Source organism: Anser brachyrhynchus (genome assembly GCF_964034855.1).
Source record: "Anser brachyrhynchus genome assembly, chromosome: 7".
Classification (NCBI taxonomy): Eukaryota; Metazoa; Chordata; class Aves; order Anseriformes; family Anatidae; genus Anser; species Anser brachyrhynchus.
In genome coordinates, this window is record NC_137701.1 from 31933192 (window position 1) to 31958621 (window position 25430).

The 25430-nt window shown below is 67.8% G+C and overlaps 2 protein-coding genes across 2 annotated transcripts in view; both read right to left on the reverse strand.

Annotated features, from left to right (window-relative positions):
- Positions 1–4222: 4222 nt before the first annotated feature.
- Positions 4223–13995, reverse strand: IHH (Indian hedgehog signaling molecule). The gene is made up of 3 exons (XM_080599772.1): positions 13653–13995; positions 9160–9421; positions 4223–6198 (listed from the first exon to the last, which is right to left on the reverse strand). The coding sequence occupies exons 1-3, from the start codon at positions 13953–13955 to the stop codon at positions 5537–5539; spliced, it is 1227 nt and encodes a 408-aa protein (XP_080455898.1). The 5' UTR covers positions 13956–13995; the 3' UTR covers positions 4223–5536.
- Positions 13996–14703: 708 nt separating this feature from the next.
- NHEJ1 (non-homologous end joining factor 1) overlaps positions 14704–25430 on the reverse strand; it is a 38149-nt gene continuing 27422 nt past the window's right edge. The window contains exons 6-8 of the mRNA XM_080599778.1: positions 19724–19841; positions 19396–19499; positions 14704–19051 (exon numbers count right to left, since the gene is read on the reverse strand). Of these exons, the coding sequence (XP_080455904.1) occupies positions 18971–19051; positions 19396–19499; positions 19724–19841 (303 nt within the window). The 3' untranslated portion in view covers positions 14704–18970. The remainder of the gene's footprint in view (positions 19052–19395; positions 19500–19723; positions 19842–25430) is intronic.

The window sequence follows — 25430 nt, forward strand, 5'->3', positions numbered from 1 at the left end:
GGCTTCTCCAGGCTGTGCCATCAGCAGGCAGAGCTCTGCCCTAAGGGACAGAGGGATCGCCACGTCTCCATCCCCCAGCACTGCACGGGCTCGGTGGGGAGCTCCGCAGCCCCCTGCTCACCGCATCCAGCCTCCACGATCCCCCCGTGGTGCTGAGCCCGGGTACCTGCCCCAAGCGAAGGGGTTAACAGGGAGAGCAAACACCGCGCAGTCCCTCCCAGACAGGCCTCCTGCAGGGATTTCTGAGCTGCTGTTTATTTAGCCAAGCGATTCCTCAAATAAGCAGCCCCATCTCTGATGGGACGTGGCAAGGCTGAGCAGAAAAACGTGTTAGCAGCTCCCCTCCTGGAGCAGGGGGATGGCAAACGGGTGCAAGAAGGGCTGCTCGGAGTGGAACGAGCCAGAGGAAGCAATAGGATGCCAAAACCCACAGCAGCCACCCAGAGATCCCCTCCTTCTGGTGCACCAAACAAGCTCTGGCAGGACCCGGGCTCTGCCTCGTTGCCCGTCCTTGCCCCAGGCTTTGGCTTTTTGGAGAAAAGGCTGAACAGGTGTCGTACCCGACGGCCTGGCATCACTTAAGAGGGATGGGACGGGATGCACAGCCCATTGGGAACACCCTCCTGGTACACCCCTGTGTCCTCGCTCCCAGCACATCACGCCCCGTGCCTACAGCCCTACTCTCCCCCCCTGCCACCCCCAGCAAAGGGCACTGGGGCACCCCGCACCCCTGATTTGTCCCGTCAGCTCCAGGATTTTCAGCTCCCATTTGGCTTCGCAGGGTCCTGAGCTGCTCCCCCAGAGGGAAGGGAAGCGAGGCTGGGCCCTGGGTGCAGGGTGACCCCCGGCACAGCCTCACCTCCTGCTAATGGGCTTTCCATGGAGTCAGCTCCCAGCCCGCTCCCAGGGTGACTGGATAAATCAGCTGCTCCTCCCAGGACCTTGGGCTCTAATTAATGTCAGCTCATTAACGAGATAACGGCCATTTATTACCCTGTCTCCCTGGCTGCTGATTAACCCTTTCCCGAGGCAGGGGGTGGCGATGGCATGGGGTGGCAGGAGCTGGGGACGTCCCTGCAGTGACACCCAGGGGTGCCTCGGGAGGACGGGGGGACAGGCAGGGCTTCTAGGGCTGAGCGAGGAAAGGATGGGACAGGGTTTGTGTGGGGGTGTGTGCGTGGCAGAGTTTTCCCCCTTTTGGCACAGAAAAGGGGTCCATGGATTACAGCCAAGGCCCTCGTGTCCTCACCTCTAGGTGCAAAAGCAGCCCCGGCTCCGTCTCCCCCGGCACTGCCGCCCCACCGGCCCTACGGAGCAGTGGGGCAGAGTGATCTGCCCTGGGGAAGGGGGTGCCAAGGGGGCTGGGGAGGGCATGGTACCCCCTCCCGGGGGGCTCACGCTCTCGTTACATCAATCACGGTGCGCCGTGGCTCCCTATTAGCGGGAGCAGCGGCTGGTTAATCAGGCTGAGGGCTTCGGCTCGTTAAGCTGACACCTCCGCTGCGAGAGTGAGACATGGGGGCACGCGAGGTGCCACTTATTTATTTTCTGCCTTTCCCAGGGAATATATTAAACAAATTAAATTCCTGGAGTGTTGGGTCAGCACCGACCGCTCTGCGCCTGTGCCCGGCACAGCCACGGGGAGGGTCTGCCGCAGAGCCCGGCCCCCCCCCAGCCCCTCGCGATGAGGCACAGCCCCCATTGCCCTCCCCATTCCCCTTCCCTGGGTGCTGGGAGGAGATCTTGCAGGGAATGCAGACCGTGGCTTGGCACAGAAGCCCCTCGGCCAGGGCTGGTGCCAGCTGTAGCCCTGGCATTTGTTTGTGGGGGCTGGTGGCAGGGTGGCACAGCGAGGCCTCTCCGTGGCTCAGCCCGCCGGAAGGCCGTGAGCGTCTTCTCCGTAGCACCTCAGAGTCTCCATCCCAGGACACTAAGTACGGGGGATTTAGGAGAACACCCCCAAAAGTGCTTTCATGCCTTAACGGCGCTGGTGTTGGCTTCAACCTATGTGGAGCCCTGAGAAGGCTCTTTACCGAAACAGCCCCTGCTTCAGGACCAGCCACCCCTTCAAAAGCAAATGTTGGCCCTGCTCAGATGCCCCAAGGGTTCGTGAGCCATTTCCTCGCCGCTGGCTGCAGCACCCCACCCTGGGGCTGGCCGTGCTTCAGCCCTGCTCCAGGTCTCTTTGGGACGAGGACCAACGACCGTGGGTGGGGGACTTGCCCCAGGTGAACCATTTGTTGATTTATCGGCCGTTCGCAGCTCTTTCCTCTGCCACCACCGCTCCCCTTCCCATCCTCGCAGCAAAGCTGGCGGCAGCCTGTCCCGCTCCGCTGTCCCGTCCCTTTTCGGCAGCCTCTTCCCCTCGCAGATCCCAGTCCCTTCCACTTAACCGCAGTCCTCCCAGCACCTCCTCGGTTCGGGAGCAGTCCCACCTTCCGCCGGTGGAAGGGTGACTCCCTGGAGGTTAGCGACGAATTAGAAATAATTTAATTTACCTCCCCGTTCGGGCGCTTTGATGAGCTGAAAGGCCCCTTGTCAGGCGGCGAATCCATCTTCCTCCAGCCTTACATCAAATTTCATTCCCTAATTAGAAACTCCTGCCCCGGAGCGTGCTGCCCCCCGCCCCGGCCGCCCCGTCTCCCCCACCAGCACCATTAGGAAAATAAATCGTTCCATTAGCCGCATTGTTGTGGCTGGGGGGCCCCCGCCGCCGGGAGTTATTGGAGCAGGAGGGAGGGCGGGGGATGCAGAGGGATGATTTATTAAGGAAAAGGGCCCCGATTAGATCCTTCCTCGGTCCCTCGCGAGCACATACTCGCAACACCCCGTCCCGGGGCACCCCGCAGCCGCTGGCAGGAGGTGACTGCGGGATGGCGGCGGGGTTCCCGGGGCCGTATCCTGCAGGTGCCCGGCTCCCCGGGCGGCGCTGGGACCCCGCACGAGGTAACGTCGGTGCCCGCTGCCTGGGGGACCGCCGGCATCACCCCCCCGGTGCTGCCACCCCGCAGCCGGGGTTGTGCGGGCGCTGCGACGGCAGAAGGCCGGGGGGCGAGGGACAGACGGGAGAGGCGGGGACGGGGCTGGGGTCCCCCCTTGTTAACAAGGCCGGGCCCTGTAACCTTTACAAGGCGCTGAATGGGAGGTGGGAACCTCTCCTCCCCTGATTTGGGGCCGGGGGGGGGGTCTAGGCTTGGATTTTAGGGAGGGGGGACGCCCGCTGCCCCAGATGGGAGCATGTGTGGGGCTTCTCCCGCCGCCACATGCCCTCCCTCTCCCTCCCGCCCACCATTCACATGGTAATGGGGACAAATTGATGGAGGGACATCCATTGTGGTACCCCCCCCGGCAGCCCGGCCCTTCTGCCGGCCACCCACCAGCATCCCTATCCATCACCACCTCGGGGTGGGACGGGACGGGGTGGGGGCCCCGGTGGGATCCCCGCCAGGATCACTGTGCTTTCCACGGAGCTCTCTGGGGGAGCTGACAGGGCTTCAGGAGGGCAAAGAGCCCAAAATCTTATTTACGGGTCCTTCCTCTTCATGCCCTGGGGGCAGCCCAGAGCCAGCACCCCACATTTCCCCCGCTTCCACCCCAAAGCAGCCCGCAGTGCCCTGCAGCAGCCTCCTAACGGGGCAGAGATCGTTTCCCCCATGCCCACAGATACCCTAAAACCCTGGGCCTGGAGATGCCCCCAACACCACGGGACATCCCTGAAGGGCACAACCGGTGCTGCTGGGGGGGTGCCTGCCCCTGTCAGCTGGGCTGGTGCTGAGCTGCGAGGGGGCACGGCCGGAGCATCCCCTCTGGAGCAGAGCCCCCCCACCTCGGGCTCCCCCCGGCCGCGGCACCGCCGGCAGCCCGATGGAAATTTCACTCCATAAAGCGGCTCTCCAAGGCCTGACCCCGCGCCCCCCCCCCCCCCCCCCGGGGGACCAATTTGTCCTTCTCTGTAATAAGAACCTAATTAAATTAGCCCAGCCGCCTCGCCGAGCCCTTAAATTAGCCGCGGTGAGGAGGGCTCTCGCTGACAGCCCGCTGCCGGATTGCTCCGCGCTCGCCGTGCTTTGGGGTCTGGGCAAAGACCCCGGGGGGGGGGGGACCCCGCTCCCAGCCCCGCTGTGGGACAGGGACGGGGAGGCTTGGGGATGGGGCAGGGGCGCACGGGGAGCCCGCGTGGGGCACGGGGGTGTGGGGTGGGCTGGAGGGGGGACGGGGCTGGCTCGGGGTGGGGGGGACAGAGCTGGAGGTTGTTAGCACCAAGCCGATGGGGAGAACCCCATGCGCCACGCAGGGGGGGGTCCGTCCCCAGGGGAGCACCGGGGTAACGGGGGCTGCGGTGATGGGGAGCCACCCGGGGGTGGCTCTCAGCTTGCTCTGCCCTAAGTTGGGGGCTGCAGGTTGAAGGCAATGCCCCCCCCCCCCGAGGCTGGGTCCCCCCACAGCAGAGCTCGGAGCACCCTCCTGGGAGATGACAGATTTATTGGGCCGTGCCCCCGACCACGAAAGGTACATCCAGTGAAGAGACAAACATACACTTGCCCACTCGTGCTCCCTCGCTTTGCCCCGGACAACAATCACCATAAAAACTGTGCTTTAAAATAATCTTTAAATAATTTCTGCTTTTCATTAAAATAATAATAATAATAATAATAAAAAAATAATAAATCCCCACCCCCGCCCCCAAACAAAGAGCTTGCCCGCCCCTCCCGGTCCCACCTTCCCCCGCACGCGCCGGCGATGCCTCCCGGCCATGGTACATACAAAGAGCAGATAAATAAATAAAGGCGCGTGATGCCGCGGGGGGGGGGGTGCCGGTCACAGCCCCCCCCCGGCTCCCTCACCACCTCCACTGCCAGGGAGGCCGAGGCTCTAACTGGGATTTTGGGGGATTTTTGGGGGCGCTGGCCAGACCCCCAGCCCGGGTGAGCAGCAATGAGATACCCTGAGGGTTTGGGGTGCCGGGGGGGGCGGGAGGTCAGGCCAGGCAGGGCTCTGCTCCAGCACCTGGGGGGGGGTTTCTGAGCTTTGGGGTGCAAAAGGTGTGGATTTGGGATGGGGCAGCTTGGGTCACGCTGCCCAGCCTTCTGCACCGGCAGCACCCGTGCCACCGAGTCCGGGTCTCGTGCCAGAGCTGTGCCAGCCCCAGGGGGAATGTCACACGCCCCCCAGACCCAGCACCCCGGGACCCCCCTCCCAAATCCTCCCCGCAGGGTCCAGCCGGGCTGTAAGCTGCCGGGAGCTCCCTCCTTTGCCCCCCCAGCCCCTCCGGGCCCTGCTCCCCCTCGTCTGCCAGACCTCCGCCGTTCGCTAACCCTGCACACGCACACGCACGTCACACGCACACACACACATAGCAGCATGTGGATCCCACCGGGGGCGCCCCCCACCAGCAAGGGGGCGAGGAGGGGGCGCGGAGGAGGCGTGCGGGGGGAGCCCCCCCACTCTGCCCCCCCTCTGCCGGGGGCACGTCCCCGTGCCGCCCCCCCCCCCCCCCGAGAGCCGCCCCGCGGCCACCTCCTCCGCCAGCGCACCCTCAGCTCTCCACCCGGGGCACCCCCAGCGGGTGGAAGCTGTCGGGGGGCAGCAGCAGCCTGCCCAGGCGGTAGAGCAGCCCCGAGTACCAGTGCACGCCGTCCCCCTGCGCCCCCGGCCACCCCACCAGGCTGTGGTAGAGCCGGAGCGGCCAGAAAGCCAGCTGGGCCAGCTGGTGCTCCTGCACCAGGGCAAAGCACGAGGCCACCACGTCGTCCACCACCAGCGTCCCGTGGCTCGTCAGCGGGGCGTAAGCCCCCACGTCCGTCCGGCCCCTCACCCCCACCACCTCGGCGGCCTGCAAGCCCCCCGAGCCCGACGCCACCAGCACGAAGTGTCCGGGGCGCACGCGGCTGGCAAAGGTGGGGCGGAAGCGGGCGGCGGGCGCCGAGGCGTTCTCGGCCACGAAGAGCAGGTGGGTGGGCGTCAGGGCCAGGCGCCGGGGGGGCTCCCGCGTCTCGATGATGTGGAAGGCGGTGAGGGCGCGGGGTTCCTTGTCCAGGAAGGCCAGGAAGTCACTGTAGGTGGGACGGCCGGCCCCGTCCATCGCCAGCACCCGCTGGCCCGGCCGCAGCGCCCACAGCGGCGTCCGGGCGCCGTTCTCCAGCGTCGCCAGCGCCCGGCCGGGGAAGCAGCCGCCCGTCTTCGCAGCAGCCGAGTGCTCTGCGCAGGGAGAGAGAGGAGAGGAGGGTTACCCGTCTGCGAGACCCCCAGCATCTCCCCTGTGACATGCAGAGACCCCCGTGCTGCCCGGCTTTGCCCGCTGCTCTGGCATCGCCACCCTGCACGGCTCCCCTGTGCACAATCCTGGGGTCCCCCCCCCCCCCCCCGCGCCGTTTGGGGGGGTTGCTGTGTGTGCCAGCACCTGCTTCCCAATGCAGGGCCAGGGCACAGTGACCACTCTGCAAAGCAGGGTCCCCAAACCTGCCTGGCCCAGGGAGCAGCCAGCGCAAAGTGCGGCCCTGCTGCAAAGCGCAGGGTGAACACCCCTTGGGTGCGGGGGCACCCGAAGTTTGAAGAGCGGGTGCAGAGCCCCGTGCTGGTGGCAGGCAGAGAAGCAGAGCGCGTGGCTGCTCCCTGGGTGCCAGGGCGCTCCCTGCCTGCCCGTGCGCTGCAGTGCAGCACCCACGGCACCACCGGGGAGGATGCAACAAGGAAGGGCGGCAGGGCGCAGCGCCCGGCACCGCAGCTCGCCCCCACCCCTTGCTGCAGCCCCCTCCTCCCCCTGCCTGCCCTCTCGCCTGGCACTCCCTGCACCAAAGCCCTCTCTCAGCTGCAGGGACGTGTCAAAACCCCCGGCCAGCATCAGGGAAAAGCCACCAGGCTGCTGGGCAGGGCCGCGCCAGCAGCAATCACAAGGCAAAGCACCCGAACACCTGGGGACACGTCCCCTGGGGCGGTGGCACAGGGGGACTGCCCCTCTCCAGGCGAAACAAGTCACCGGGTGTCCCCAGCGCCCAGGGTACATCCAGCCAGGTGCTGGCACTGGCAGGGGATCCCCGGCTTCCCAAGGAGCGATGCTCAGCCCCCCAGCAGCCCCGGCTCCCCCAGGGCACAGCCAGCCCTGTCCTGGGGTCTATTCGATGCCCCCCCACTGCCTGCCAGGGACATCTCGCTTAGGCTCCAGCTCCTGGCCCTGCACGGTCCCAGCCTCGAGCTCCCAGCCCCTGGGGCCCTCTCCCGGGTCCCCACCTGACCCCTCAGCCTCCCCCCAGGTCGCACTGCCCCCCCATCCCTCCCCAGCCTCGGGCAGAGCCAGATCCCAGCCCCCAGGCCCATGAAGAGAGGCATCCATCTCTGGGACAGAATCCTTTTATTGCTCAGACGAGGTGCAGCGTCCGCCCCGTGCCTGCTCCCCAGCAAGGGACAGGTCCCAAATCCTGCACCCCACGTCCCCAGGCAGGCGTCAGAGCCACGGGGTGGGGGGGGATGGCAGGAGGGCAAGGGGGGCACCTGGCAGAAGCAGGGGCACAGGCACCGGGCACGGAGGGGTGTGCGGGTGCAGGGGGGACCCGACGAGACGCAATACATACAACAGGCCACGCGGCCATCCGTACAAAAATAAAAGCCATTTACTAAGAGGCAGGGGCAGCCCGGCTGCCCTCTGTACACAGCTCTGGAGGGGGCCAGGATGGGCACCCCACAGGCTCCACCACACACCCCACGGCTTTGGGGATAAATCTGGGGGGACCCGGAGCCCCGGGGAGCCGCTGTGAGCCACGAGGCTCTGGCCAGCCTCCAGAAGCCCTCCAGGGTCTCAGGGCCCCGCTCGGCTGCCTGGGCCGTGGCGTTTGTCTTCGGTCAGTCCAGGGGAGCATCCTGGGCTTCGAGAGCCTTGGTCCTTCTCCGGGGGCACAGCCCCACTCCTCCGGCCAGCCCCAAGGCACTGGGGTCACGGTCCTCGCTTCGGATCCCGGCCCCGTTTCTCCGGCCAGCCCCTCCGGGCACCGGGAGCCCTGGTCCTCGGCCCACGCTTCGTCCCTCTTCTCCGGGGGTGCGTCGCTCCCTCTCTGCGCCGCGGTCGCCCCACGTCCATCGCGGGCCGGAGATGCGCCCGTCCTGGCATCGGCACGGGGGAGCGGGTCAGCGCGGGGGGCCAGCCTGGCGTCTGGGGGTGTCGGGCCGCTGGCCGCGGGCTAGGGCAGCAGGACAGGCACAGTGCGGTGGGAGCCGAGCGTGGGGACCCCACCCCGCAGCGCCCGGGCGAAGCGCGGGGACGAGGGGCACCGAGTGGCACCGCTGCGGGAGCCCCCGGCCACCGCGGCTCCTCGGGCGTGGGCGTGCGCGCAGCCGGGGGGGGGGCACACCGTGACCGTGGGCAGGCCGGGCTCGTGTGGCACCGCCGAGGCTCTTTCCACGCGTGGGCACGGCCCTTTTGCCCCAGGGCCCCAGGGCGTGGGGCCGGCTGCGCGTCCCCGCCGTGCGTGTGCCGCTGCTGCCCTCTGCCGCACGCCCGCAGCGCCGCCGGCACCGGGCTCGCAGCCGGGAAGGGACCCGGGGGGGGCTCCGGGGGCCTCGGGCACAGCTTCCCCATCACCACCTCCCTCGGCGGGGGGGGGCCTTGCACCCCATAAAATCACACCTCGGAAACCCCTTTCAGCACCGTACCGGAGAAGCGAGCGACAGCAGCGACCGCAGCACCCGGCCCCGGCCGGCTTCCCGCAGCTCCCGCTGCCCCCGGCACCCCCCCGGCCCTGCTCCCCGGCATGGAGCTGACCCCAGAGCACCCTGCCCTGTCCCTGCCTCAGTGTCCCTGTCCCTGCCTGGGTGTCCCTGTCCCTGCTGCATGATGCCCCGGTGGCCGCAGGAGACCCCGGGTGGGGGCTAAGGGACCGCAAGGGCAGGGGGGACAGGCTGGGGGAAAAGGGGGCGCGGGGTGGGAAAAGGAGGCGGGTGGATTTGGGGGGTCAGCAGACAGCTCTGATGGCAAATCTGCCCCACGGCAGTGGTCCCACAGGGGTGTGACTCGCTCCCTGCCCCGCTGCCTGCCCCGGATAGGGAAATCAGGCTGCGGGAGCCAGCACCCCCCCAGGAGCCCCCCCTCAGCCAGCAGCCGGGCTCCCATGGCACGCTGCAACAGGGGGGCCGTCCCCCAGGCCCGCTCACCGTCCCCCCCAGCCTTACCTGACTTGACGGAGCAGTGGATGTGCGCCTTGGACTCGTAGTAGACCCAGTCGAAGCCGGCCTCCACGGCCAGGCGAGCCAGCATGCCGTACTTGTTGCGGTCCCTGTCCGAGGTGGTGATGTCCACGGCTCGGCCCTCGTAATGCAGCGACTCCTCCGAGTGGTGGCCGTCCTCGTCCCAGCCCTCCGTCACCCGCAGCTTCACCCCCGGCCACTGGTTCATGACGGAGATGGCCAGGGAGTTCAGGCGGTCCTTGCAGCGCTGCGGGGCAGAGGGGCAGAGTCAGGAAAAGCTTTTGGGATGGGGGATTTGCCCTCCTGGTTCGCAGGTTGCGCCCCACCATGCTTCCACAAAGCCAAGGGACAGAGAAAAACAGCTGACAAGGAAACCCCGGGGGACAACAGCAGGTCCCAAAGCCCCAGGGCTGCCACAGAGGTCACACAAGCGAGCTGAGTCCTGCCTCGTCCTGCCCTGCCGGGGTTTCTCACCCCAAAGCACAACCCCAAGGATGCCAGCCCTGGATGCCTGGGCGCCCCGGCCGCTTCCCCCAGAACAACATCTCCGTCCCCAGCTGCAGCTCCAGACCTGCTCCAGCCTTGCATCAGCCCCTTGTGCACCTGACTCACACGTACAGCCTGCACTGCTGGCCCCTTCCCTGGCTGCAAAGGGGACGGAGGACGGAAAAGGTGCAAAGAAAGTGATATTCATGGCGTTGAGGAGCTCCTTGACGGCACTGGGTGAGCAAGGCTAGGACTGCCCGGCCAGGAAGAGCTGGTGGGGGGGTACAGGAGAGCTCTGTGAAACCAGAGGGGGGGGGCGGAGCCATTAAGGTCCCATACGGGGCAAGTCCTGGGAAACATTAAATGAAAGAACCGGGCAGCAGGCTAAAAGCAGACGCCGCGGGGGATGTTTTCGTGCTGTCACCGCTGAGCTGGAACTCCGTGCCGCAGGACATCACGGTGGCAGCGACACAAGCGGGTCATGAGACGCTGTCCCAGGGAGCATGAACCAAGGCTATAAAACCTGGCGCTGGGTCCAACCCCTGGCTCAGAAAGGCCCCAGCACCGCTCCTGCGGGGAGCTGCCCCCAGCACGTGGGCCCTCACCCCGTCCCCCATCACCAGCTCCTGCCCCGGGGGAGGCGGGTGCTGCCGCTCCCAGGGAACCCCGCTTGCTCTTGGCATGGTCCAGGCCCCAGGAAGGGCAGTGCCAGGCAGGTCTTTGCCCCACATGGGGCGGGGGAGCGCCTCTGCCCTCGTCTCGTGGCTCCCTGGGTGTGGGGAGATAAGCCGGGAAGGTGTTGGACAAACAGTGCCCAGGAGAGGGGAGGAGGAGGGAGGGGAGCGACTTTTGTCCTCACCAAACACCACCGTGGTGCCACTCTGCGCATGGCACAAGGAGCTCCCAAGGCTCCTGCTGGCAGAGAGGGGGCTTGGGGCCGGGGGCTGCCCTGCGGAGGCAGGCAGCAAGCCCCCAGCACCCCGCTGCATCCCCTGCACGGTCTCCGCTCCAGGTGTCCCCTCGCCACCCCGCTCCGGTCCCCCCTTGCGCCCTCACCGCCGACCCCTCCTTCCTCCGGGTGCTCCCTGCGGGACAAAGCCCCTGCACGCCCCCCGAGACCCTCCAACCTCTGTCCCCTGGTGGGGCACAGCGCCCGCCACCAGCCCCTGGGGACAGGCCAGCCTGTCCTAGCGGGACCCCGCTGTGCCACCCTTGTCCCCAGAAGTGCCACCTCCAGCGGGACCCCTGTTCCCCGGGCTGTCAGGGTCCCCGCAGCACCCGGCACCGGCTGTGCCTGTGCCTTTGGCGGCCAGCAGGTGTCAGGGCACGGGCAGGGACCGGCAGCCAGCAGGTACGGAGGGCAGGGACCGGGCGGGGATGAGCAGTGACAAGCAGCGGTGGGCGAGGGCGGGCAGGTGGCGATGCGCAGGGAGCGGGCGGCGACGGGGAGCGGCGCAAGAAGCCTCTGGTCCCCTCTCCGGGCTCATCCCAGCGGCTGCGGTCCCCAGCGGGCAGCCCAGGGGGGCTAAAACATCCCTGGGGACCAGGGAGGGGCCGGGATGTCCAAGCTGAAAACCCGAGAGACAGGCAGACAGCGGGGCTTGGGGGGAAGGCGCGTGGTGGCAGCGTGTGAGGGAGGGCACAGCCCGTCCCTGTCGTGTCACGGGCGGCCGGACGCCTCCAAGCCACACGTAAAGGCTCTGCACTGTCCCACGGCACGGGGTGTCACCCTTTTGGGAAGGCAGCGGGTCTGGAGGAAAGGCACAGCGCCAAGATGACACGGCCACCGGGGACCCTGGGGCACTCAGGTGGGACCACAGCCTCACGCAGGGGCTGTGGGTGGGATGCGATTGCTCGCAGCCGCCCCCCCGTGCCCGAAGCGTGGCCAGGAGAAGAAGAAGGATCGCACTACACCTGTCCCCAGGTGGAGTTTCTCCCAGAGGGAGCCAAGATCCTCTCCTGAGGTCCCCAAGAGCAATTTGTCACTGCCCTGAGGACGGTCGCCACACCGGTGTCTGCACGGGGTGATGGCTGGGGTAGGGACACCGTGGGGGCAGGGGGCCCGGGACATTCCTGGGCCAGGCTGCCGCGGAGAGGTGAGGCAGGCTCTGCCTCCAGCCTTATCTCAGCACCTCCGAGTGGGACCAGCGAGAGCAAACACACTGGAATTCTTGAGGAAGATGAAACGATAAAGGGAAGGCGGGCAGAGAGCAGCACTACCCACCCCCCCAAGCAGGCGGCATCGTCAGGCTGCCTGGGACACCCAGACCCTTGGACTTGGGGAAAGAAAACAGGTTTGAAGTGAGTCAACAGCAGTAAAAGCCAAGGCACTGGGGGAAGGGACAAGGAGCTGGGTCAATGGCCTTTCCCAGCCCATAGCTACGCGGGGCACGGTGCCAAAGCTCCCACGCTTGGGGGCATCTCCCACAGCCAGGGGCCAAGGGACGAGCCCGGAGGGCTGTGGGATGAAAGCGAGCTGCCAGAAGTCGTGCCAGGCGGCGGGGACAGCCCTCTGCCTGGCTGCCCCAGGCACCACGGTGCCCATCCGTGCACGGATGTGCAGTGGCAGGGACTGTGCAGGGCTGAGAGCCCTCACTTGGGCAGCGCACGTAACCTTCGAGAAGACCCAGGGAGCTTCCAGGTGCCCTGCCAGCAAGGCAGCAGGGAGGAGAGGGCTGGCAGGTGGGACACGGAGCCTGGGACATGGTCCTGGGGGGGTGGCAGGGGCACTGCCTGGGGCAGGGCAGGTGGTGGGAGCAGTCTCATGGGCAAACGCAGCCAGAGGTGCTCTCCTGCCTCTAATCCAAGCCATGCGATGTCACTCGTTCAACATAGCTCACTCTTCCTCAGCATCCCAGGAGCTGTTCTGCATCAGGAGATGCAGGCTCCAGTGACCAGCAGTCATGACTTGTGCAGCTCACGGGGGGGGCTGGATTCAGCCCCTCTGCTGCAGCCCCCGGTCTGAAAACCACCCCGTGCCACAGCGTCTGCCCTCAGGGACCTGCCCCTTGGGGCACATGAGGTTACAGAGCTGCCAAGCCGGCACACAAGCCACTTCTCTCCTTGTTACCAACACCTCGGGCAGAGTCCACGGCCAGAGCCCTGCTTGGCTCCTGCCGCCAGGAGCTCACCCACCCGCCTGCCAGCCCCCGACCAGGGGGTGCAGTGGGCAGCGGGCAGCCCCGGCTCCCCCCCGCCTCCCCCAGGAGCTCGCTCGGGCTGTAACCCAGTGCTGAAGCTGGTGGCCGGGTTTCTTAGCAAGGCCGTGTGGCTCCTTATCTGCATTCCTGAAACCCTCAGGCATTCTCCTGGCAATATTAAAACACAGAGTAACCTTCGTCCAGCATCACCCCCGCCGCCTGCTGCCGTCCTCTGTCCCCCGTGCCCCTCCTTCCCCCGGCCCAGGACACTTGCAGTCCGTCTTCGGCAGGGCGTTTGCACCGACAGCTTCTCCCCTTCCCCAGACGCTGCCAGCCGAGGGCTGCCCCCCGCCGGGCTCCCCGCACCGTCCCACCCGGGGGGCACGGGAGAAGCGGGGACACCTCCGCACGGGGGCTCGGCAGCAGCGCGGGACGAGGCCACCAAGGCGCTCCTGGGGCTCCTCTGCGTGCCCCCTTCCTCCTGCAGGCTCAGCTCTGCCCTCCGCTACGCGGAGCAGAGGGGCAAGGGCCGGCAGGGCGCAGCGGGGCAGGGTGCTGCCCCACCGGGGAGCGCCGCGTCCCGGAGCCGCCGGCCGGAGGCACGGCGCGGCAGCGTGCTGCGACCGCGGGGACGGCGGGACACGGGCCGGGGACAAGCCGGGCAGGGCGCTGCCACCTCGGGGGACGGACGGGGTGCTCGGCGAACCGAGGCGGGGTGCTGCTCCCGAGCTCCCCGTCCCGTCCGTGCCGCGCCGGGGCACCCGGCCGGGCACCGGCGGCAGCGGAGCGGGGCCGCAGGTGCCCGGCGCAGGGGAAGGGGGGGGGGAGAAGGGAGCGGCGGCGGGGCCCTACCTGGGTCATGAGCCGGTCGGCGCCGGTGTTCTCCTCGTCCTTGAAGATGATGTCGGGGTTGTAGTTGGGCGTGAGCTCCTTGAAGCGCTCCGAGTTGCGCGCGATCTTGCCCTCGTAGCGGCCGCTGGCCCCCAGCGTCTTCTCGGGCACGTTGGGGCTGAACTGCTTGTAGGCGAGGGGGATCAGCTTGCGGGGCGGCCGGCGGCGGCTGCCCACCACCCTGCCCGGCCCGCAGCCGCGCACGGCCGGCGCCAGCAGCAGCGCGCACCCGCTCAGCAGCAGCAGCAGCCGCGCCGGCTTCATGGCGCGCCCGGCGGCCCCGGGGCGGCCCGGGGGACCGGCGGCTCCGGGGGCTCCGGGGGCCCCGTTAGGCTCGCCCGCCGCTCCCTCCGCCCGCCCCGGGGCTCCCCATGCGGGGCGCAGCCGGCGGGCAGGTGCCGGTGGCGGCGGCGGTGGCGGTGGCGGTGCCGGTGGCGGCGGCGGTGCCTTGCGGTGGCGAGGAGCGGGTGCCCTGCGCGGGTGCGCTCCGGCTGCCCGGTGGCGGTGTCGGCCCGCTCTGAGCTGCCGTGCCCCGGCGGCGGCAATAAATAGCGAAGGGCCGTTTGTTTTGGCAGGAGAGCGGCCGCTTGCGGGGCGCGGGGCTCGGCGCTGCCCGGAGCCCCCCGCGGTTTGCGCCCTGGCGGTCAGCGCGGCGGGGCTGGAGCAGGAGACCGGAGCCGCCGCTGCCTCCGCTCCCCGGGCAGGAGTGAGAGGGGAAATTGAAGAGATCCGGGACCGGGAACCGCCAGGACCGCACCCTGCCCGTGTCCCAGCCTCCCTGCGCCCTCCCTCCCTCGCCTCCTCCCCGCGGAACCTGCCCCGGGCCGCCCGCAGCCTCCTCCCCCCGGCCGAGCCCCGGGGCCCGCAGCCCACCCCGCCGGGCCGCCCGCCGCCACCTGCCCCCCGGGGCCGCCCCGGGACGCTCCCGGACCGCCAAGCTTCCCCCCCCCCCTTCCTCGCACCCCCTTTTTTTGTCCCGGCCGCCCCCCCGGGGGCTCCCCCGGCGCGGCGTGGGCACGGGGTGGCACCCCCGGGGCTCCGGCCCCCGCCGCGCCGCCTGCTCGCCAGGGGCCCGGGCCTGCGGGCGGGGATCAAACAGAGCAGGGAGGCAGCTGGTTGAAATTTAACCACAATATTCTCGCTCCCCATTGTTTCCAGGGAGGCCCGATATTTCCACAACAGGATTATGGCATCTGATTAACTCGCTGAGACAACAATGAGGGGCTGGGATGGGCTTCCCCTTCTAGCTGCCAAAAGGGGAAAGTAAATACAACACCCTGATTTCAGGAGCGAGGCTTCGCGGGGCCCCCCCCGGTTCTCCCCCAGCTGTGCGCTGGGGAGGGGTCCGGCAGGGCTCTGCGCGCACCCCGCTGGTTCCCCGGCACCTCCCCAGGTGAGGCGGTGGCCTCGGGACACCCCTGCACACGCAGCCCTCGGGGGGATGCCCCCTCACCACGGTGCCCTTTGGTGGGCACGGGGAGCTCCAAGGGGTACCCGGGAAGGCCAGGCTGGAGCGGCCCGGCCAGCAGCCCGGCTCTGCCCGCAGGTCTGCGCTGGCCTCATCGGCACCGAGAGGTCCGGGTGAGAGGGATGCAGCCGGCAGCACCCATGTGCTTGGGATGCTGCTGCCCAACGGCCCCAAAGGACCATCTCCCTTGTGGGAGCAAAGCCGGCCGGAGGTTTCCCCATCTGGGTTTTGTACTCTGCAGCCACGCAGCCAAAAGCCGTGCCCAGAGCTCTGCGAAGCCCTGCCGCTGCGTGGGACGGCGTGGGCGTCCTGCTGCTGCACCCGCACGTGGTGGAGCAAGAGGGGCTGGCCAGCAGCCCCCCCAGCCACAACACTTGCACATCTCAGCTGCCTCTTCCAGCAGAGCATCCTAAGGCAGCCAACAGGCAGAGCAGAGACCTGTCCCAGCACCACTCCCCAGCCCCGCCTCTGCCTTCCCTGGGGCTGCGGCAAGGGCACGGCTCTCTGTGCATCACAGGCACGGGAGAAGCAGAGCCCGGCTTAAGTCCTCAAGGTCCCCCAGGCTGCTTTGCACTCCCACGAGGAGCGAGCCCAGCTCCCCGCCGTGCTCATCGCTGCCACGAGGAGCGGGGAACGGGAGTGTCTGGGGGCAGCGCTGAGGGTGCAGCACACCGCCAGGGAGAAGCGTCCTACGGCTCCCGGCGACCCGAACCCAGACCCGAAGGAGCGCTGCAGCCTGCAACACGCAGCGTGCATGTCACACGTGCCTGTCCCCCCCCCCCGCAGCCCCAGGGTGACAGCAGCCTGGCTCTGCCCTCACCGGTACCCTCTCCCCACGGGGACGCAGGGCTGTTTCTCCCAGACCTGACACAGCCAAAGTCAGGCGGGGAGCTGACTTGGGTTGCAACCACGGCTCCTGCCCATGCAGGGGCCCCAGCATCCTGCATCGGCTCTGGCCGTGGTGAGCAGCAACAGTGTGGCTGCAGAGCCCGCTGTGTCCCCGCGCAGCAGGGACTGCAGGGCTCCTGCATGGGGACACCCGAAATCACTCCTGCCCATTGACACCTGCTGCTGATGAAGGGCAGCCCCCCCCCGGTCCTGCCCCAGCCCTCGGGTGGGTCACCGGGGTGGCACTGTGCTGGGGACACTGCCAGCTCTCTGCAACACCTTCCAGAGGAGCCAAAGCGAGCTGTGAGCTCAGCACCGCCCACAGCACCATATTCCCGATGCCAGCCCGTGTCCCTGCTGGGCAGAGCCTGCTGGCACATGGGGCCAAGCGGGACAGGACCCCCGGGCATGGTGAGGGGGGGACCTTGCACGGGGCTGCTGGCTGATCGGGGTCTGTCTAACCAGGGCTGTCAGTGGGAAGGGGCACTGGCAGCGGCAGCACTGGGGCACGGGGAGGAATCACCTTCCAGCAGAGGTGGGAGGGATGCGGGCCCCACAGCACCTCCCGCATCACTCGGCCACTCTCAGACACCACCAGGACGCACGGTCCCCACGCGCTGCTCCCGGCTGCGTCCTCACCTTGCCCAAGCCCCTCTCTCCCTGACCCACAAAGGCCCCCATCCCCAAACCCCTCTCCCCCAGACCCACAAAGCCCCATCCCCGCATCCCTCAGGCTGCCCCCAGGCCCCGCAGGGCTGCCCGGAGCCGGGCGCTGCGCAGGGCAGGCGCGGAGCCGGGCGCTGCAGTCGGTCTAGGTGGTGCTATTTCTCTATTTTTGCACCGGACGGGTTTGGGATTTTCCTCTCCCTATTCGCTGCCTTGGTCGTCTTCTTCTCCTCTCTCTCTCCCCCTCTTTTTTTTTTTTTTTTCTTTTCCTTTTCTAAAAATACTTGACAGCGATTGAAAGGTCCCTTTAATCGAGGCCACAGAGCCCTTATTAAGGGCACGGGTCGGGGTGCTGGGCCGTGCCCGGCATAACGGCTTCATTAAACCCTGCGAAAACTAATATTTATGGAATCAAATTTATGGAGGCCGAGGCCGAACTTGTGGCCTTTAATGTGTGTCGGGAGCTCAAATCCAGCCGGCTCCAGGGAGGAGGGGGTGGGGACAGGGCAGGAGACCCCAGCGGGACGGGGATGGGACAATGAGCGGTGACACTCCCCGGAGCCGGCGGCGACCTGGGCCAGGCAGGCACCGATGGGCTCCACGCCGGAGCCACAGGGCCTGGGGTCCCTGCCCTGCCCTGGCTGGGGGCTGGGGGGCATCAGCAGAGCTCTTTTTCCCCGCTGACAGCTTCGATCTCCTGCTTTTGCCCACCCTCATCCCCGCTCCTGCAGGCCCATCCCTCCCGTGCCCGGGGGGAGCGGGGCAGGATCTGTCCCTGCAGCAGGTCCTTGCCCCAAGCCCCAGACCAAGGGTTGTCCCGAGGGGGGGTCAGCTCCTGGGTGCTGTTTTGCCCATGTAAGATGCTGGCAGATGGCAGAAGGCAGGACACAAGGCGGCTACGGCTGTCGGCACAAGCTCCCCATCCCGCGGCTTCCCCTTCCCACCACCCACCCTGCCCCGCACGCTGCTCCCTCGGAGAGGAAATATAAAAACCTCTCGCCCTGGGACTGGCCGGCTGCGGCCCTGCAAAGGCCCTTTCATTCCCCTTCCACAGACACGGGGGCTGCTCCGGATGTTTTTGTTTCCCCCTCGCCGCCCGTGAGAGCGGGCAGCGAGGCTGCGGCCAGCCCAGCCCCGGGGAGACGGGGGCAGGCAGGGGCAGGGGTCCCTGCGGTGTGCGGTGCTGCCCAGCCCTGCTGCCTATTTTGGGACCTGGTTGGGCACAGGAGTGGCAGCCCAGCTCCAAAGGAAGCACGCGGACGCAAGGACTGGAAGAGGATAGGAAGGGTTAGAGGGTGGATGGATGGATGGATGGGTGGATGGATGGATGGGTGGATGGATGGATGGATGGATGGATGGGTGGATGGATGGATGGATGGGTGGATGGGTGGATGGACAGGGAATGGAGGGGCAGAGGTGGTGCTTTGTGTCCAGAGAGCATCTGTAACCCGCTCCAGGGCTGCTCCCAGGCCTGGAAGCTTTCAGTGCTTGGTTGTCCCCTGCCCCTTGGAGGCCGGAGCATGGATTAACCCCATGCGCCTGCCCGCTGACCCTGGGGGAGCTGCTGGAGGGGCTGCGCCTGGCTCCTGGCACACGGTGTGTCCCCTGCTTGGGACAAGGGGAAACTGGGCTCCCGCCCCATGCTTTGCCCTCAGGACTCAGCGATCTCCTTCACGAGCACCCACCCCATACCCTGCTGGTCAGGGTGAGGCTCAGCCGGGGCTGGGAGCTGCCGTTCTGCCCCACAGCCCTGAGTTCCCATCTGCTCCTCACCATCCAGAGCCACCGCAAGCCCCTGGGACGGTGGGACCAGCCTGAGGGACCCATCTGCACGGGGGGGGGCGCACCCCTGTCTGGGCACTGCTGGCTGAGGGAGGACAGAGCAGGAGGAGGGGACACGTCACCTGGACACAGCCCTTTAATGCGAGCCAGCACGGGAGCAGGGTGCGTTGTCTCCTAGCCCAAGCCCGTTCCCTGCTGGAGCCCCGCAGCATCCCTGCTGGCACCCCCGCAGCAGCAGCCCTCCCGCTCCCCTCTTGTCCAATGTGGGCAGCCTGGGAGCTGCACCCGGGGAGAGGCACCGAAAAGTGTCCTGAGACATCAGCGAGGGGACGAGGTGCTCACGTCCCCGTCTGGAGGCAGCTCGGGAGCAGGGAACGGCCCAGGCAGCGTCCCCGGGGAGGTGCAGACGAGGCGGAGGGTGCGCCGTGCTCTGCTCCGCCTCTCTCAGATGTCCTCACGTGGTGGCAGCGACCTTTCAGCTGAAGAGCCCCTTCGCTTTCTTCGGCTTGGCCTTGGCCACGGGCAGCCGGGGCTTCTGCACCGGGGAGGAGGGCAGCTGGGAGCAGAGGGGGGGCAGCGTCAGTGCCCCGCGGGGGTTCCCACGGGATGGGTGCGCGTGTGCAAGCAGTGACACCCCCCCCACCATGTGGTGGATGTGCACCATCACACACGTGTGCAACAAGCCCACACGCTCCCCAACCAGGGTGCAGGGGGTAGGAGGTGGTGGGAAGCGAGCTGAGCCCCCCAGCATGCCCTGGACGGGCACGGGGCTGGGATTTGTGGTGTGGGGGGCAAAGGCTGGGCGCTGGGGCCAGGAGGAGCACACCGTGTCTGGCTCCCTCTCCCTGCCAGCCTGGGAAGCCCCTGGCACGGCCAGGCCGTTCCTAGCGCCGTGCTCACCGTGGCTCCCTCGCTCGCAGACGCCGTTTCGTCCTCCGGGGACTGCGGTGGCAGGTCGGGGTGCCCCGAGGTTTCTGCAGCGGGCGCCGGGCCCTCGGCGTCCTCTGGTACCAGGAGCAAAGAGATGCAATTTGGGGTTGAGACGAGGGAGCACGCGGCAGCGCCCAAACCCACACCGGGAGCAAGGGGATGCTCGGCCCAAAGCACAGGGGGACACGTGCAAGGGGCAGGCTGCCCCCACCCAGGTCCCCGCTCCCATTCTCCGGGGATGGGGGCTCGCCCAAGGGGTGCCCCACGCGCCCCCGCCTCGCATCCAGGAGCTCCTCACCCGAGCGGTGCCGTTTCCGAGCCTGCTTGGCCTCCTGCAGCGTCACCGCCGTGTAGAGCTCCTGCAGGGCCGAGGCGAACGCCTGCCCGTCCCCCGCACCGCAGATCTGGGGCAGGCTCTGCGGGACAGAGCGGGGACACCGTCACCAGCCGCCAGCGCTGGGATTGGGAAACGACCCGCCAGGAGCCGGACCCTGCCAAGCACACGCTCATGCACACGCACACACACCTGCTCGGCCCACCGGCTGCTTTCCCGCTAGGAGGAGGACAGCACAGCCGCTGCCTGCAAGCCGTTCATGAAACGCCGGCGATAAGATCGCACGGGAAGGGCCGCGGCTCCCCCAGCAGGAGCAGCGCAGAGGATGAGCTGATAAGGAGCACAAGCCTTGGGCACGGGCAGGACCCCGGGCACACGGTGGGGACGGGGAGCTCCTGCCTCACCACAGCCACCTCCTACACGTGCAGCGCAAGCCGCCCCGGTGGCCCCAGCAGCTGCCCCAGCACAGGCAGGGGATGGTGATGGAGATGTGGCGGGTGCCCGGTTTGCTCCCCGGCTGCCCGAGCGGCTCCTGGTGCTGTGCACACGTTTTCTTGATGCACTCGCCACATCTCATCTCAGCTTCCCATCACCCCGGGGACGCTGCTGGTCCCGGGCAGGGGCACGGCAGGGGAAGGGGCTGCAGGGAGCGTTAAGGGGATGCAAGCAAGCGGGTGCACCAACAGGGATGGGGAAGCGCCTGTGCGCAGCGGAGGGAGGGCTCGGGGCAGGGACGTGCAGGGGCAGCTGTGCGGGTGTGCGGGTGAGCGAGTGTGTGCGCGCGGGGCTGCGTGCGCAGCTGGACTCGCGTGCTGGTGAGTGTGGTTAGTGGTGCATGTGTGGTTGGTTGTGTGTGTGTGTGTGTGTGTGTGTGTCAAAGGTCTGGCACTAATCTCTGCTCGGCTCCACACCCAGACAGCAGGAGAACAAAGTGTAACAGATAAGGCCGGTTCCTCTCCCGGCCAGGGGAGCGGGGAGGGGATGGGGACGCTCAGACCCACTCAAGGCCAGAGTCCAAAGCGTGGGCCCGGCTTCCCAAGGGCAAAAAGGGCAGGCTGAGACCTCCCCCGGTGCTCCCCGCCGGGCAGGGAGCTGATGCCGGTGCTGGTGGCCAGAAAGGCACCTTCCCCGCAGGTCTCAGCCCTCCGGCTGGAAGCAGAGGCGTGAAAAACGCTCGGCTGCAGGACACGCACGCCGCTGGGGTCTGCTTTTTGGCCAACCTCTCCGCAGGACCTCCTGTGGCCCTGCCCACTGCCACAGGAGGGAGCGATGCTCTGGTCCGAGCGCCCTGCCAGCAGCCCTGGGATTGCCAGCCAGAGGGCAAACCTCCCGATTCTCTTTGCCCGGCCTCCGAGCTGCGGGCAGCACGAGGTGCCAGGGAGGAGGAGGGATGCTGAGCACCTCGGACACCCCTGGGATGCGCCAGCCCTGATGGCTCAGCCTCACAGTGCCAGGCTTGCACCCGAGGTTGCAACAGCAGCGCCCGACGCTGGGAAGGCGACTGCACTTCAAAGGCAGCAGAGGGGCTGGCATCGGGTGGCCGACACAGCCCAGATCAAAGGCAGGAGTCATAATTCAGAGAAAAGCAAACAGCAGCTCCCAGGAAAAGCCGGGACCGGCGGCGGAGCGAGCAAAGTGTACCAGATAGCACCGCGCGGGTCAGTGCCCCCGGGCACCACTGCTCACAGCGTGTCCCCACCGCCGAAGGGTCCCCGGGGGGGAAACGGGGCCGCAGGTGCAGGGCACCCCCTGCCCATGCCTCCGGGAAGGGCCCAGCTCCGGATGCAGCCGCCACAAGCCCGGGGTGGAATTTGGGAGTCACCGGCCGGCTCTGAGCCAGCGGGCTGCCGGAGCTCGCCCTCGCGACGCAGACCCCAAGGGAAACGGGTTTGTAACCGGGGCTGGAAGCGTTTCCCTGCAAAGCCCTGCCTCGGCAGGGAGCAGAGCGTGCTGTGCCAGCCACCGGCCGCCTGATGGCCCCGGAGGCTGAGAGGGACAAGGAGGTGTCCCCAGAGGTGGGGGACAAGCCCTGGGGACGGGCGCTTGCCCTCCCTCCTTGCCCCGCATCCCCAGAGCATCCCTGGACCAAACCCTGCTGCAGCCAGCTTGCTGTCCCCGCTGCGACTTCAGCCCTGGCTGCCGGTGCCTTGTTTTCCTCTGATCGCTTGTCTGCGGGATAAACACAACGCCCGAGGCCCGGGAAGAGGCAGGAGCAGGGTGCTGGGAGGCGGGGGGGGTGCCCGCAAGGTTTCCCCCCGCAGCGATACCCGGGGAGCTGGCGGGGGGCACGGCGGCGGACCGACCTCCGGTCGTGTTATGACTACCTGGCCGCAAGGCCGAGCGCCGTGCCCGGTATCAGGAGCGACTCAAGGCTGCGACACCGGCACGGGAGGCTCGGCAGCACACGCTGAACCGCGATTAGCCCAGCCGGGGCGGGGGGGCTGCCCCAGGAAGGGGAGGCTGATGCCGGGGCTGGGATGCGCGTCGGGCTGCGCTCCTCGGCACGGTGCGGGGCAGCTCACGGGGAGACGAAACCCAGCCTCGCACGGTGCCCCCATCCCAGGGCTCTGCTGTGGGGAGGTGGTGGGGAGAGGTGGACGCAGCAGGCAGGGTGCCAGAGCCATCCCCAGCCACCCAGCGTGGCCAAGGGGCTCACGTCACCCAGCCCAGCGCCATGCCCCCGGCGCAGGAGCGTCGCCGTCCCCTGGCACGGGGCTGCAGGCTGGCTGGGCCCCCGCGCCGGTGCCAAGCACCAGAGTCTAAATCGGTCGTGCTCAAAGCCGGGGACTGACCCTTTCATTATCACACCAGACGTTCGAAGCGGTTACCAACATTCTTTGCTCCCAACCCCACATTCCTATTTTTTAATATATTTTTAACTGGAAAACAGAGCGAACGGGGCCTGTTTGGAAATTACAGCCTGGCTGCTGTGGCTTGTATGTCAGATCTGCCCACATTCCCGTGGCCAGCCTCAGCACATGCTCCACAGGGGCACACTTAATAATTCCTGCCGGGGCTGGGAGCCAAGGGGTGTGGGCCTGGGGGGGGGGGGGGGGGCACGGCTTCCCCGGGCTGGCCCCGCCGGCGGTGCCGTGGAGCAGTGGTCCGGGAGCGGCACGCTGGCTCTCCAGTGATGGGCACGGCTGCTTCTGCCCCGCTGGCACGGGCAGGGGCTGGTGATGCTGCAGCAGCCCGTGGAGGGCAGGGGGATGGCCCCAAGGCTGGGGCGTCCCTGTGCCTGGTGGCCACGCTGCTGTCACCCTCCCCTGCCGCGGGCTTTGTGCGCTCCCATGGCGCGCTGGGCATCGCTGCCCGTGGTCCTCCCGGCGTCCCGCAGACCGGGCAGGGATCCACCCTGGGATCCACCCTGGGATCCACAGAGATGAGCACCGAGCTGTGCTAGCCGCTTGGCCAGCCTATACCAACGGCAAGGGATCCTCCCCTGAAGGGAGGACACAGCTGGAGGGGGGGGAGTTGTGCTGGGATCACGGGCAGGGAAAGGGGCAGCTCATCCCCCTGGGATGCAGCAAGCCTGGGCTCCTGTCCCTGTGGGGTTGTCACCCTCTCCACTGGGGCAGAGCTTCCCCAAAGCACCCCGAGCTGCCCCAAAGCACCCCGACCTGCCCCGCACTGGACGCTGACACCCTTTCCACCTCAAGCCCTCCTCCCCGTCTCAGACCCACCCGCACCCACCCACCCCAGCCTGCAGCACGCCCCGGGCACCGCACAACCCGGCAGAGGACATCTGAGGGACCTGCCCGAGGGCTGACCCCGCGGCCCCCAGCACCTCGTGCCATGCCCGCCCTCGGGGGACGGGGAGCAGCAGCCGGCAGCGACGCTGGCGCCGGGCGCTGCAATTCGTCCCGTGGCGCAGGCAGGGGCAGGATGGCCAGGGCTTCCCAGGCACGGAGCCAGCGCCGCGCACACCTGGCAGGAAGCGGCTGTGCCGGCTGGGGAAGGCAGCCTGGAGCTGCCGAGAGGTGACGGGGTCACCCCGGGGAAGAGCGGGCGGCGAAGCCGGGGCAGCCCGACGGCACAGCCCGGCCCGGCACAGCCCGGCACGGCCCTGCGCTCCTCCCGGCTCTGCTCGGGCCCCGCTGCGGGTGATGTTTTCCTTTCCCCCGATTTTCGCTGGCCTTTCCAGCGAGCAAATGTCAGGCGCATAAAGAGCGGCACTGTGAGCGGAAGATGGAGCGAGAATGCCTGCCCGCGTCCCTCCGTAAGTGCCGGCTCACACTTCATCAAGGCAGCCTTTGCAAGCGAGGCACCCGCTTAACAACCGGCGGTCTATGCTGGCCGGCGACCGCAGCAGCCCGCCGCTCAATACCCTTTTCTTTCCCCCCCTTGTGCTGCTTTCACGGCTTGGGTTACAGCCTTTCTCGCAGACACTGCGCGCAGGGGGCTCCGCATTGTGCCGCCTCCGCGCTGGGGCGGCCGCGGGGATGCCGGGGGTCCTGCCCCTGCCCTGCCCTCCCGCTGCTCTTCCAGCTCCCAGGGACAAACCCGGGACAAAGGAGGGCTGGCGGCAGCGCAGGCGTAGGGCATAGGCATTGGCATCCTCCCCAAGCAGCACGATGCTCCGGTCCCCACGGGCACGGCTCGGAGAGGAGCCATGCTGCCCACCACGGGCACCCAGCCCGTGAGTCGGGTGCCGGCTTGGCAAAGAGACACCTAAACCCGGTCCTGGCAAGGCAGGAGGGCTTGGGAGGACTCGATGCAGGAGGCACGGAGACCTGCTGGCCAGCCCCCCGCCCCAGCCCAGCACCCCAGGTTTTCCCAGGGCACAGCTCAGGGACCCCTCTCTGCGAGGGATCCGGGCGGCTCGTGCCAGCTCGTTGCCGTAGGGTTGCTCAACAAAGGTGGACACATCACCCGGGCTTATTATTGTAGGGTTCCTCGGCAAGGCATGCCAGCTCATGCCGGTTTATTATTGTCTGTCCAGGAAAGCTGGACACATCGCGCCGGTTTGTTATTGTAGGGTTTCTCAGGAAGGCTGGCCAGCTCATCCTGCCTTGTTATTGCTCAGGGCACGCGGGGGGCTGGCCAGGAAACTTCCTGCAAAGTGGGGTGATGGAAACGGAGCCACACCTGATGAATCACATGGGTGCCACACGGCGATAAGGGACGGCGGCGGGTGGGATCCTGCACCCCAGCTCCACCCGGCAAAGACAGGCCATGCATTCACGGCAAGAAACACTCACCGCTCCCCTGGGGCCACAAGGCTGGCCAAGGAGCTGGGAGCACGGGGCAGGGGGGGCACAACCACAGCTTGGCGCCAGCGGCAGGGGGGACGAGCAGAGCAGCCCCTGGACCTCTTGGAAAGCAAAGCCTGGGGGTGGCGAGGGGGACCCAAGGGGACCTTGCACCCAGTGTGGCCCCAAACTCAGCGCGCAGGGGATTAGCTGTGATAACAGGGCTCGGAGCGGAAGCAGCCCTGGGCTGAGCCAAGCGAGATTAGGGGCTTTGGGGGGAATCTGGGCGCGTTCGGGACCGGGCTGAGCTGCAGGCAGGGGCCGCCCTGCCCCGGTGGCTTCGCAGTTCCTCCCAGGTGTGGGCGCACCCAGCCGGAGGGGCAGCCCATGGGGACGTCCCCTGGGGACGCTGCCCCGTCCTCACCCGAAACCGCAGCAGGAAACGCAGGGGGAGCAGCAGGGCTAATCCCCCAGGCTGA

Excerpts from the sequence above, each read along its gene's own strand:
- IHH (XM_080599772.1), bottom strand. The coding sequence starts at position 13,955 with ATGAAGCCGGCGCGGCTGCTGCTGCTGCTGAGCGGGTGCGCGCTGCTG. Across the intron at positions 9,422-13,652 it reads CCGACCGGCTCATGACCCAG|CGCTGCAAGGACCGCCTGAA; the intron begins GTAGGGCCCCGC and ends TCTGCCCCGCAG. Across the intron at positions 6,199-9,159 it reads CCACTGCTCCGTCAAGTCAG|AGCACTCGGCTGCTGCGAAG; the intron begins GTAAGGCTGGGG and ends CTCCCTGCGCAG.